Source organism: Cyprinodon variegatus, unplaced genomic scaffold (genome assembly GCF_000732505.1).
Source record: "Cyprinodon variegatus isolate N-32 unplaced genomic scaffold, C_variegatus-1.0 Scaffold61, whole genome shotgun sequence".
NCBI lineage: Eukaryota > Metazoa > Chordata > Actinopteri > Cyprinodontiformes > Cyprinodontidae > Cyprinodon > Cyprinodon variegatus.
Genome location: NW_015150514.1, coordinates 1,511,609 through 1,525,231, shown reverse-complemented (window position 1 = coordinate 1,525,231; position 13,623 = coordinate 1,511,609). Strand labels below are relative to the sequence as shown.

General features: G+C 40.8%; 1 protein-coding gene across 7 annotated transcripts in view; it reads right to left on the bottom strand.

The window, feature by feature from the left end:
• Positions 1–13,623, bottom strand: part of fam13a (family with sequence similarity 13 member A) — a 63,864-nt gene that overhangs the window by 34,811 nt on the left and 15,430 nt on the right. For all 7 annotated transcript variants that reach the window (XM_015371632.1, XM_015371633.1, XM_015371634.1 and 4 more), the window contains exons 6-7: positions 9,072–9,307; positions 1,769–1,810 (exon numbers count right to left, since the gene is read on the bottom strand). In XM_015371632.1, the coding sequence (XP_015227118.1) occupies positions 1,769–1,810; positions 9,072–9,307 (278 nt within the window). The remainder of the gene's footprint in view (positions 1–1,768; positions 1,811–9,071; positions 9,308–13,623) is intronic.

The following is a 13,623-nucleotide window of genomic DNA, read 5'->3' as shown; positions in this document are numbered from 1 at the left end:
TTGAGAGAAAAAAATGTAGACAACGGAAACAATCGTAGAGTAACACCTTATGGTTGCTGCTGAGGTGCTGAAACCAGTTTAGTTCAACATAACTTATCTCAACTTCTGTCAACTTTATGTCAACTTCTGATCTGCACGAGTTTGTGAAGCAATAAACACATAGAGGTCCTCTGACTCTATGGAGTGAGATCACCTGCAGCTAATATGACATCTATCTGCTGAAAATATACATTTTCCACCTTATGAGCCTGCAGAGGTCCTGGATGATCAGCAGCTGGTGGGCTGTAGGTTTCCAGTTAAATTGTGTCTGAGAGATTAGCTATGGCTGAAACTCATTCATGTCTGGGACTTTAACCATCAGGTTGTGCTATTCTTGCAGATTTGAAAAAGGTGACAAAGCAGGTCTTTGTGTAGTAAAAGCTTAAAGATTGCTCAACCTCAGACCTTCTAACTAACTGGATTACGCTGCAAACAAAAGTAAGAGAAAATCAACATTTTGTTTTCAAAGTTACTCGCCTTTATGTCATTAAAACCTGCTAGCTTAAAGCAGTTAAATCCCCTGCATTGTTTACCCAAACACATCCGCTCAGGTAATCCAACGTTGCACCACAGTCAGGTTTGAGCCACATCGTTCATACGCTAACAGGAACAAATATGTTGACGTATGAGCTGCTCCGACAGGGTCAGAGGTTAAGCCTCTATGGCGATGTGTGGGGGGAAGAAAGGAAAAAGTTAAAGCGGGAGCCCAGGGCTGATGAATGTGAGCGTGAGGAGTCAACAACAGCTGATCTCAACCTATTGCATCTTTTTATTGGAGATATTTCCAGAATTTGATGTTTGAACAGCAAACTGAGAAAATGGCTTCTGTTTTAGCTACTAGAATCAGGTGATCTTTGGTCTTATCCTCTTTTCTGGAAAGTCATGCACCCATATAACTCAGTTTTCCTCTAGCCCATGAATGCATCGTGGGGATGGGCCTGTTTCTGTGTGCTTTGGCTATGAAAATATAGAATCAGGCATTTGATGTGTTAAACAGAGTTCAGCAGCACTCTCCATACTAAAGAGCACCCCCTCTTTAGGCTAATCTAGTTGTCATATATCAATAATCATCATTGTGCTGAAACCCCAGCTCCAGTTTTCTGGCAGAGCTCATCAGTTTTTGTTTCCTATATCTCCAAGTGTAAAGAAAAGTTCTGGATGCCTGGAAGAAGAATCAGGCCCATAGAATCACTGACCCTCCACTGTGCCCGCAGTAACAGGTAGGACAGGAGAGGCTCCGCCCATCTGCCACCTCCAAACAGCTGAGTAGCATGTAGGTGGAACATATAGTGGTTGTTTTGGACTTTTTGTGCTTTTTTTTATTCCAGGTTCTGGTCCATTTTTTATTGACGCAGTCCCCGAGGTTTGATCATTGGTTTAGTGAATGTGAGTTGTTTTTTTTTTTTTTGTCCAGAAACCTGCTGAAGTCACAGATGTTTTTCCACATCTGTCAGTGCTGCTTTATGTTTTGTTTTTTTTAACCAAACTAAACAAATGCAGTCAAATTCAAAGGTTGCATCTTTCCCAATGGGAGTTAATCTTTATATTGCTGTTTTTATTGTTATCTATAATAAGTTTCTTTGTTTACATTCACATATGAAGGTGTAAAATAACTTAGATTGTTCCAAGCACTGTCCAGATGTTGACGTTTTAAATAATTTAATGGGTAAAATCATAATTAAGGCATCCTTGTCAGAAACATGCCACCCCCCCAGACAGGAGGCCTTACCTCATGTAAAATGGAGAAGCTGGCCGGTCTTCGTCCTGGGAGCTGAAATTTAAAAATAGACACATTTAATCTAGCGAGCAGGATGTTTCCATACAGAGAAAGGAGCTTTTCTGCAGCATTACAGCCACCTTTGTGGAAGCCGTCTCTGGCTACTATAACAACAGAAAGGCTGCTTTCTAATAACACTTCTGTCAAGCTGTGCAAAAATGTATTTCGGTTTTGGGTCAGACCAGCCAGAATTTTCACTATTTTTTCACCTCCCTTAACGAAAGTTCTTTAGGATTTCTGAAGGTCATATTTCAGTGAGCTCAGTGGCACAGTGGGTTGCACTGCTGGCTTGCAGCAAGAAAGTTCCAGGGCATGCGTGGGTTCTCTCCGGGTACTCTGGCTTCCTCCCACAGTCCAAAAACATGACTGTTAGGTTAACTGGCTTCTCTAAATTCTCCTTAGGTGTGAGTGTGTCCATGTGAATGGTTGCTTGTCCAGTTTGTCTCTGTGTTGCCCTGAGATGAACTAGCAACCTGTCCAAGGTGTACCCTGCCTTTTGCCCGTAGATAGGCACCAGCACCCCTCACAACCCCGCTTGTGATAAGCAGGATGGAAATGGATGGATGGATATTTCAGTGAATCCTACAGAGGGAATCACACTCCTTGAGCTTCTTCTATCTGAGCTTTGTGCTGTGCTGATTGGTCCTCATGGTGTTGTTTGACCACCAATGTTCTCCAGCAAACCTCTGAGGCCTTCAGAGAAGAGATGAGGGGATAATGCGCCCAGGCAGGCTCTCTTTTCTCTGTTTAGATGTCTTATGAAGTCAAACTCTTGCCATAGATTTTACTCATAGAAGCATCAGAGTAAATGTGGCTGATTATAAATCCTTATCATGCATTTTATTTTGATTTCCTTATATTATTTATAACCGTCTTAAACCTTGGAAATTAACACTTATATGCAGTTTTCCCCTTTTTCTTAGCTGAACAACAGAGTAGGGCAAAAAGAAAACGCTATTTTAACACATCTGTTGAAAGCTCTGGAGAAAAGTGAAGGAATGGCTGCAGTCATTGAAAGTTTGTCCCATGTCAAGTCAAATTGGCAGAAATTAGCTGTTTCAAATCTACATGAAGACATTATGCAATAGGGAGGGGAACTCCTTAGTGGTGCTAAATGCTAAAGTTGCTTAAATCTCTCCAAACCCTGGCACTCACACACTGTTGGTTTCATAACCTCCTGCACCTGTTAGCTCAAACAGAGCTACACTAAAGTCAGGGAAGGGGAAACTGTAAAGTTCAATTTTAATCTCTATAGATGTCGACATAATCTTTTTTTTCAATTCTTGTTTTTATTTCAATCTTTTTTTAAGTCTATTTTTTGTTTTCAAAGAGACTAATGATGTATCAATGCTATTTTGAGAGAGAGAAAGCGGCCCACAGCGTCATACAGACCAGAGTCTTTTAAAAAGAAACTGATTAGTCAGTCACTTCATTTGGATGGGATTAAATTGATATCAGATAATAAAGTTATTAATGCATTTTTGAATTCCCAAGAATTTCCTTAATTCATTTCCACAATATTGCAAAAAAATTTGAAATATCCTGTCCTGGAGGGATGCTGAGAAACTCGTCTATGCATTAATTTCACTTCAAGGCTGGACTATTGTAATTCTTTACTAACAGGAAGTCCACAAAATGTTATTAAAAGCCTTCAGCTGATCCAAAATACTGGAGCCAGAGTTCTGCTGAAAATGACAAACAGAGATCACATCTCTTCTATTCGAGCTTCTCTTCACTGGCTTCCTGTTAAATCCAGAAAAGAATCTAAAATCTTATTCTCACATATAAAGCCTTAAATGGCAAAGCTCCTTTCTTATGTTCCTAACAGAGCACTTCGCTCTCAATCTGCAGGTTCACTAGTAGTTCCTAGAATTTCTAAAAGTAGAATGGGAGGCAGATCTTTTAGGTATCAGGCTCCTCTCATGTGGAACCAACTGCCAGTTTTAGTCCGTGAGGCAGACACCCTGTCTACTTTTAAAACTTTCCTTTTTGATAAAGCTTATAGTTAGAGTGGCTCAGGTTATCCAGAGCTATCTCTATAGTTATGCTGCTATAGGCTTAGACTGCTGGAGGACATATGGACCACTTTTCATCATTCTGCTTCATTCTCTCTCTATTCTCACACTCTGCAGAATCTGTTAGTTCAACCAACAACGTTATGCTCTTTGCTTTTTTTTCATAATAATAGATTTATCTGGTCTGTTCCTTTTTGGCTATGACACCATCCTGGAGAGAAATATAAGCTATTCTGCTTTGTTTATAGATGTTGGAGCTCCCCCTGTTTTTCAGTGTAGTCCTGTTTCTATGACTGTGACTGACTGGATGGGCTTTCTTTCATCCTCTGACATGGGAACTGGCTCGGAGCTGCCTGGCTGAGTGTTTCCTGGACAGGGGGCCGCCTATGGAGCTGGTTGCCTTTTGTATCTCTGCTTCTTTCTGTGTGTCTTCTTCTATCTCTTTGAACCACAGTTAGCCTCGGCAGANGGACGCTTACACTGGGCCTGGTTCTGGTTCTACTTGAACTTTCTTCCTGTTCAAAGGGAGTTTTACTTTCCACCATCGCCACAAACATGCTTGGTGTTAGTAATTGCTGTTAAGTCAATGAGTCAATCCAATCAGCCATTTTTCCTTAGATAAAAATGAACCAATTGAACCAATTTTACTGTATGTTGGGTTGAATAGTTTCTTTAAAGTGCCTTCAGATGACATGTGAATTGACACTATATTAATAACGAAAAATTTAATTGTAATGAACTGAATTGAAAGTGAAAAGCTACGCTGTGATGCTTTGAGGAGGAAGGGAAGATGTTTCCTTACAATCCATCCAAACTTAAGAAACTATATCATGGTGTGAGCTTTACCAAATTGTTTGTTATACTTTATTTTGCAGTTTAATTATTAAAAAACAGGACAACCCAATGCTATTAAAGGTGAACATAAAATAGGAAGAACATTAACGATGGGAACTTATAAGTCAAGGTAAATTAAAGCAAAAACAGACAAATTAGTGAGATGAGGGAAAAGACCAAGGCAGAAAGAAGACAAAAAAAAAAAACAGGAAAAGACCAAGGCAGAAAGAAGACAAAAAAAAAAAACAAACAAAAAAAAACAAACACCCAAATTGTAATAAGCTTCGGTCTTTTACAAGAAGAACAGAAAATTATGATTCTGGCTTCAAGCAAAGAGAAATAAGTGAGCTAATCCTGACTGACTAAAAACTGGAAAACTCCTGTTATTTAATGTTAGAAGAAGGAAACACAACATAGGAAGGTTTGCCTTTGAGGATCACAACACGTTTTGTTACCATTCAGTGTTTTTCTACATGATGTACCTCCAGGAGGCTTACTGGAAGAGGCAGGTACGCTGACGGGACCACCTCCACCTCCACCAGATCAAAACAGAGGAATTAGGTTTCAAGTCAGGTGCAGCCAGAAATGGGCCAGAGTTCATTCAGCTTCCAAAGGTTTCCCTCAAACCACAGAACGTACAGAACATGGGCATGTTTTCCTCTGCTGCCGCTTCACTTCACAGCAGTTTGCCTTCTTACACACCACCCCCCGACCCTGGTATGAACTGGTGCGACACAGGCGTGCAGGATCATTACAACAATGCAGGCTGTCACTGGGCTGCTGTGAATTACCAAAGCGGAAATCCTGCTTACCCACTACCTGTGTGAGGGGATAAGGAGAAGCTTTGGGGGGCATGCTGGGAAAAGGACTGATCCCTCCAGGAAACAGAGGAAGAAAATAACAAGAAGCTGGTCAACAGGGTCAAGACTCCAGTTTGTCAAACTTCTAAAACGTTGGAAGTTAAATGATTAAATCTAAACCACACCTAAACTCCTCTTTCCCTCTGAGAAAGTCAGATTTATTGGAGTCTTAAAGCTCCTGCTGTTTTTGAAAAAGTTTCCTTTGGTTGATTTTCACTCAGTTCTGGAAAAGGCTGAACCCTCATTTAAAGATTAGTGTTGCACCGATACCGGTATCGAACGGGGCCCCGATACTGCCCTAAATTGGTGGTATCGGTATTGGCGAGTACCAACCAATAGGGCACAGATACCATTTTGAGAGCCATAAGTTTCTTCAACTATTGTCACCCACTCCTGGTAGGCAATAGAAAGTTCTACTGGATTCACAAAGGTAGGCAGCAGCTTGACAAAGCCATGATGGCAATTATTTTACATTATTATGGTATCGGTATCGGCCGATACTGCACAGCCAGGTATCGGTATCGGGGCCAAAAAATGGCATCGGTGCAACACTATTAAAGATACACTCCAACCTCAACGTCAAAGTTTACTTCAATCTCAGATATTTTGACGATAACAGAAGAGATCTAAAATTAAAAACAATCAAATTCAACAACATTAAATAATCTGAAGTCCAACATCCTTCTTGGACCCTTAATAATTTGAGCATTGGAAAAGGGTGTGTGTTGGTTTTCTCCAGTCTGCAGCCTGTTTCTTTAAACCCTGTTTGCCGTGCCGTCTGACGCAGAGACTTTCTGACATCAGCAGGGAACCTGCATCACGCCGTAGCACTTCTAAAGGTCTTCTCAGAAATCTACAGCTTACAGCCGAGCAACTCCGCACAAAAGCATCTACTGTGAGAAAGTATGTGAGCCCTTTAGATGGGAACATCAGGCTCCTGCAGCCTGCCTGCTGTAGGAGGATCAGAACAGAACCAGAACTCCAACCTTTATTCATTTAATAAAGGGGAGAAAAGGTGTTCAGTTCCTGTCCAGGGTTCACCTGCACACAGCAGGTGGATTATGGTTGTCCATTTTGTCGTCCTAAACCTTTTTAAAAATATGTGAGGAATAAAAAACCTTGTCGATTCAAATGTGCTTTGAACATAAACCCAAACCTGCCTGGACTGAAGTGAAAGAAACAAAATAATGGGCAAAGCTGCTCTGACCGACGCATCTGACACTCAGCTATGAAAAATGAGAGCAAGCTGTTATGTAGCCATGAGAGAAAAGATTTCCACTCCTGGAAAATCACCAGGAAAGATTGAAAATCAAAGCTTTCTGAAGCAGATTTTTAGTTCTAATTAGACTTAAACCAAAATGTGTAATTTCAGCTCCCAAGAACGACAACCCAGCTCTGATTTTGATGCACTCTGCCATGAATTACTGTTAGGGTTTGCTGACGCATATCTCTAAGACCCCCATCATCCTGGTCGGGGATCAGTGACACATTATGAGCGGGCAGCCAAAGTTTTATCCTGTGAGGGAATCCGCTTGAAGATTTACAGGCCTATCAACAACCTGTAAGCATCAAATGAATGTGTGAGTAAAGGGAACCATGGGATCACATTTCCAGGAAAGGACCCCCACCACACCCCCATTTCTCTGGGTAACATCTCTGAATGTTACATGATTTAGAGACATTATGGGGACAGAGAACATAAAGACAAGCTTAAAAAGCAAATATAGATAAACTACTGTAATGTTTTCATGAATCTGAACTGAAAATTAAAATGTTTTTAGTAATTTTCACTGAAAAAAATGTACTACAATCTTTCCTTCATTTGCTCTTATTTATTTAAATTATTAAAATGTCTCCATATTGTTAAAATTGACGCATATCTCTAAATCAAATTTAAAGATTTGATTTTTGCAGCATTGATATTTTATGGGTAGCACCATGAGCAGCCTTATTTCCTAATAGACGTGTTTACATCCCTTAATTTATGATTTTTAATATGATTAAGATTCAATGAAAGGCTTTAGCTGAACTGAAATGCCTCAGGAAGAAAAGTCTCTTTATAAAAATGGCAGAAAATCAGCAGAAAACTTCTTTTGCCTTTTGAATTTTTTTACCTTCATTTCCGGCTGAACCAATACACTAAAAAAAAGGAATTTTTCCTTAAAATAAGTGCATTTGTTCTTGAATTAAGGAGGTAAAAGAGACATTTTGCCAATGGAACAAGACAATTTGCATTTAAAATAAGAAAACACAACTGCATTGTCTTATTTCAAGTGCATTTTTATCTAATTATGTTATTTTAAGAGTAAAAATACTCATTCCATTTGCAAACTATCTCATTTACCTACTTAAATTAATGGTAAATACACTTAATTCAAGACATTTTGTATTTCTTTCTAGATCATTTTTCCAGTGTACTGCTGTCATACCTACAATCTGTATTAGTTTAGCTAACAGGGCAGGAAATTACACAACCTTCAAGAAGGATCAGGTCTGTATCTCCAGCCAGTGAAGGTCAGCATGTCTGTAGACCACCCCACCCACCCCATGGAGACCTGAAAGAAAGCTGCTCTGCTGTCAGACAGACATTAGCCTGTTTACACAGTTGGAAATGGCCTTTAGAAACAAATATATGGCTTATATACGTCTATATGCAAATGTATGTCTAAGTCTAACTGAAATAATTTCTCTAATTCCTTTTTCAATCTCTGAACTCTGAAAGGTTCTTCTACATCATTCAGGCCTGGATAGAACCCCGCAGTCCCAACAGAACCGATTCTAATATTCTGTCAACTGAAGCAACCGTCTTCATCCATGTGAAGGATGTTAGAGCAGCGCAGGCCCACGGTGAGCTGAGGCAGCACTGGGAGCCCAACAACAGGCACAGCTGCAGCGCTGCTATTCCAGGACTGAGGGAACTGGAAACCAGTCGGCTCTGGTTTCAGCTTCCTATAAAAGGCTGAATGCCGCTGATGCTGGTTCAGGATACTGGTCCATAACTGCTGTCAGACACTTGAGACTCTTCACCCTTAACCCTAGCTGACGTGATGGGAAAAAACACTTTTTAATAACCCTCCTTCCCGATGAAACTAACGCAGAAATGATGCAACCTGTTGATCACATTTTCACAGAAGCTGTGTTTCACACTCTGATGATCAGGACAATGTGTGGAAAGTTTAGTCAGGTTTGTTCCCAGCAGCAGGTGACTTTCTGCTGAGAAAGAGGCCGCTGTGAAAATATAGATGTTTTCTGCACAAGTTGGGAACAGAGAACCAGGATTTGCAGGAGCAAAATCCTGCTAAATTCACACCTTCTTTGACCTGATATCATCCCTCACACCAACATTTGGAAGAAGCTGGGCCAAATCTGAGATAAATCTGCATCTGTTTATGTCTCGGCCTGATTAGATCTCCAGAACATTCCTAAGTTTGAGAGTATATGCATAATAACAATTATTTGTGTCTCTTTCCCAGTAAATGAGTGTATGCATGCAATCTGAAGCTGAAAATAATCCCTAATATATTCAGTTTAATGGGAATCACTGACCTGCTGAGGCCCTCTGTGCTCCCAGAGAGGCTGAAATCGACATGCGGGGAAGCGGTTCTGGAAGTGTCCGGGTCTGGCAGGGGGGACGTGTCTGTCACCTCCGGGCTTGAACTCCTCAGCTCTGAGGTCAGCGGTAAAACTATTGGTATGGAGAAGAACCTTGTGCTGGGCGACCCTTGAAGCTGTCTGGGCTGACAAACCACTTGAGGCATGCCGTCGTTCCTCCCCTTTCTAACCTGTTCGACAGACAGAGCAAAGTTAGATTTTTGATATTTCCCTGAAAAACAGACTAAAACGCTGCGGAGATGCACATGACACAGAAGAGAGAGGAAACTAGAAAAGCAAGAAAGAAGAACAGTGAATGACACAGTTTAGTCCGTTTCTGGCTTACCGTTCTGACCCTGAGGGGGTATAAACTGCGTGAATTTCCAACCTTGGTGTAGGAAAAGAACCTCAGTCTGATCACTGCAACATTTTGAAAGTTTTCTTTCTGCATTTTTGGAATCAGGGCCAATAGTGACTTTAAACACAGCCCCTCTAGGACACGTTAACAAGCTTTCCGTCTCGTTATCCTGTCTGTAGAGAACTAATATTGCTGCGCATTAAATCCAACCAGTGGTTCCACAGGATGAAATGGGTTTGACACCAGCAGCCTAACCATCGATAATGGTCTCTCCAGCTTCCAGGGCTAAAAGGCTTGTCTATAGATAAACAGCTCACTGCTGAATTAAAAGGCTGACGTTTCGGTTCCTCAAACCAATTATCAGTAAAACAAAAAACCTTTCCATTTAGGCTCTGATTTAATGGCTTGTTTCAACAAGAAAATCTATGTACACAGTGTTTATTCAGACACTTAGCCACCTAATGGGGGGCATAATTAGTTGCACAAACTTCTTTAGCTGAACCGCATATGGATTTTGCCCCTTGGAGCTTTTGATTGATTTGAGTCCATTTGCCATTAAGAGAAAACCAAACATAAAAAAGATGAATGAGTTCAACGTCAGCTGTGTTCAGGAGGGGGTTTAGTCCGTGGAGAAATCACAGACGTCATAGAGGGAAACCAGACCATGGAAGGCAGCAGGCATCAGGAACTGCTGCAGTTCTGTTACTTAGATTTGACTCTGGATTCTCATTTTGCTTGATGATGCAGATGTCAACATGCAAATCAATTAGAAACTGCTTCCATGTTCAGTTAAAAAGCAACTTTTTACTAAGTTAGAAATTTCAGCTTAAAACCAGACTCAGTTTTTTCTGGGCAGCACTGAATCATTGTTGCTCCCAGTTCCAGTTTCTGACTTTTAACTTAGTCACAGTAACAACATGCAGGAGGTCAAAAGGCCAGATGGCAGAGAAATCTGACACCCAGAGATGAAAATGTGACCTGGTTTCTAAATCAGGATGTTTTAAGGTGTGTGAGGAAGAGTTCAAAACTCTGAGGCTTCTCCCATTCATAAGCCATGTATGCATATAAATAGAGTGACGCCCAGAGCCAACATCGACAGATTCCCAAACAGCAACACTGTTTGAGACACACATACATGAGATTGTATACGTATATATAGTTCATCATAATATTTACTTTGTTAAATCCAATGAAGCTGGAGGTAACTATGACACAGAAACAGGAAAGACAACCATCCAAAAGCGAAGGGCAAAATAAGCTCATTATAAATGATTCTTTAGAAACGATTAACTGCAATAATAAAGGAAATTTATAGGGCTGCCCACTAATCTGGTCTACCAAGGAAATCCTTCCATCTCTGCGGGTTTCAAAGTCCATCCATTAATTAGTTCCTTCTTGCAGAGTCACAGGAGCTGTAGGGCCTTTCTCTAGTGGTTAAGGATTGGACCAAGCAATACCCTTGACAAGTTGCATGTCGAACACAGAAAAAAGGACAACAGGCACACACACTCAGTGCTACAAAAGCACACAACCTGAAATGCTTGCTTTTGAACAGTGGTAGGTCCCTGGAGTACCCTGAGAGAATGCACACACTCACCGGGAAAAGAAGCCAACACCATGCTGAGCAGTCTCTGACCAGGATTCAAACTCTAGACCTCTCTGCTGCAAGACAGCATTGCAGCAGGAGTAAAAATGTAGAAAAAAGCGCCTGATTGTCAGACCAGAGTAGTTTATAACATTCAACTGAGGCCAAACAGAACCAGAACCTGAGCCGGCATTAGAAGCTTGGAATGATCCAGAAGTCTCCGGTGACTCCCCAGTTGAGATGATCATTGAGGATCATGATGGACACCTTTGTCATGTGGAACAAGAAAAACAATGCACAGCTAAAGATGGCAAAGACTAAACAACTGATGGTCAACTTGAGTAGACCCAAAGGCCCTGTGACCCCTGCTAATACTCAGGGTTGATACTCAGAGTTAATACGTAGTGTATTTGGGTGAACTGCTCCAACAAAGTGAGATGGGTATAAAAAAAGCCCTTTTTCTGAGACTGCTGATGCTCTTTAACATCTGCCGCAGATTTGAGTCCATGATGGCCAGCACCATTGTGCTTCTTCTGTCACAGGAGCCTGAGGGTCAAGGACACCAACAGGCTCAACAATATCATTCAGGGTGTAAGCCATGTTGTTGGGGATGAGTAAGACTCAAGGTTTTGTGCCAAAGGACACTGTCTACAGTGAGGACAATGTTGGACAGACCTTCATAATGTCACCATGATCTGCTGAGCAGAACAGGAATCGGTCAACAATAGACTCAGACTGACTCGGTACAAACAAAGGAATTCAGTCCAAAAATTCAACCTATGACAGAAGCTTCTGGCTTAGAAACGTTGCTGAAAGCTTTTTAAGTTCCTGCCTGCTGAAGGAACCTCGTTCTTCAGCAGATGTATTCTCCTTTTCTGACATAATCGACCTATTACAGTAGGACCCACATCTATGACGGAGGGAACCACAGAAACAACATCTTAGACTCCAAAAGGAAAGAGATGCTGACATGGTTTTACAGCCAGTCCAGCACTCAATTTCTTATTCATAATGTTTGTGACAGATCACAGCTAGTATTTGTAAGGCCATCTACAGTCTGTTTTTCTCACTCTGCTCATAATCGTGCTGTTGTTTCCTGAGAAGACGACTTTATCAAATCACATCATGTGACCAAAGCCACGAGCTCCGAAAGCCGTCTGACAGACGACCTCAGGGTTAATCAGAATCCAGGGACCGAGCCAAGACAGATAGAGAGGAAGAAGAACGCATTCAGAGGAAAAACAGCAGATAAACATGACGCTAATGTGACAAAGATTCTGGACATTTTCTTTGGAATTTTGCTGCAGCTTCTGTTCAGATGTTTTATGTCTTCATTACTTCCGTTTTTTTCACAAAAGAATAAAATGCCACACATTTCATGTCTTTTTGGTTGGAAAAAAGCATTTAAATCTTCATGTTGCAAATATAAATAGGATGAGAGAGGAAAATTCAGATCAGCTGACTATGATAAGATCTTTAAGCTCACAGAAACAAACACTGAACTTGACTCCTAAGAAATAAGCTTTTTCCAAAACATGCTGCAGACATGTTAATCACGTCACATGGATCACATGGTCGGGGTTATTCAGAACCAACCGAAGCTCTTTAAGGTATGAACAGGCAGCCTGCAACATCATTAGAGTCAAATGAAAAGGCTACACACCCACGTTTAAATTGGACGTGTTTGTGGTTGGAAAAGAATATCAGTAAAAAGATTTTACACATTTACTCTGACCTATAGTTTGGAAATGTTTACTGAAAAACAGCAACAACTGTGTTGGAATTGGAACAAAAACCTGCAATAACCTGACTGCATCAGTGTAACATCCTAAATATAAAAAGGTTGAGGTGCCTTTATTAGCTATTATACAGCAAACATCACTTATTGCACATCTGATTAAGTAAATGTAGTTCCTCTGCTAAGATTTTCTCTAAAGCTCCTTTAATTAAAGCTATACTTTTAAGATAATCTAGGAAGGATCAAAATGTTCTCATTGCACAAAAGTATGAGTCAGGAGGAAAAGGTTAAACTATTTAGAACAAAGAGGCCCAGTGAAAAGCAGTACAGCAGTAATAAGAGACTATCATGGATAAAAAAACAATCAAAAACATTTCAGTGAGGCTCTGAACAGCCTAGAAGGAGCTGCTGCCGCTGGTTGAAGCGTCTTCCTACAACCGTTCACTTCTCACTAGATGAAACCAAAACAGTGATAAAGAGGTGGCTATAAACTCAAACAGGGGCTAGGAGAGATGACAACTCAATCTTATTACCTTAACAGCCAGAATTATTTTTCTGACCAAAGATTATCACCTTTCTACTAACATCTACCAAGTTCAGAGTAAAAAGAGCATTTTGGATGAGATTGAAACCCCCTACAAGTATTCTGGTTGGCCTCTGTTCAAGGATTTAGAAAGGACCATGTAGATGGGCCAAAGCATCTGAGCCTTGGTCTGGAATAATCCTGAAACAGAAGTTGGACCACAACTCCTAAAGTGATGTCGCTAGCCCTAGCAGGTGCTCCCACTGTAGTTATTTATAAAAAAAATATAAACAGAATAAACGT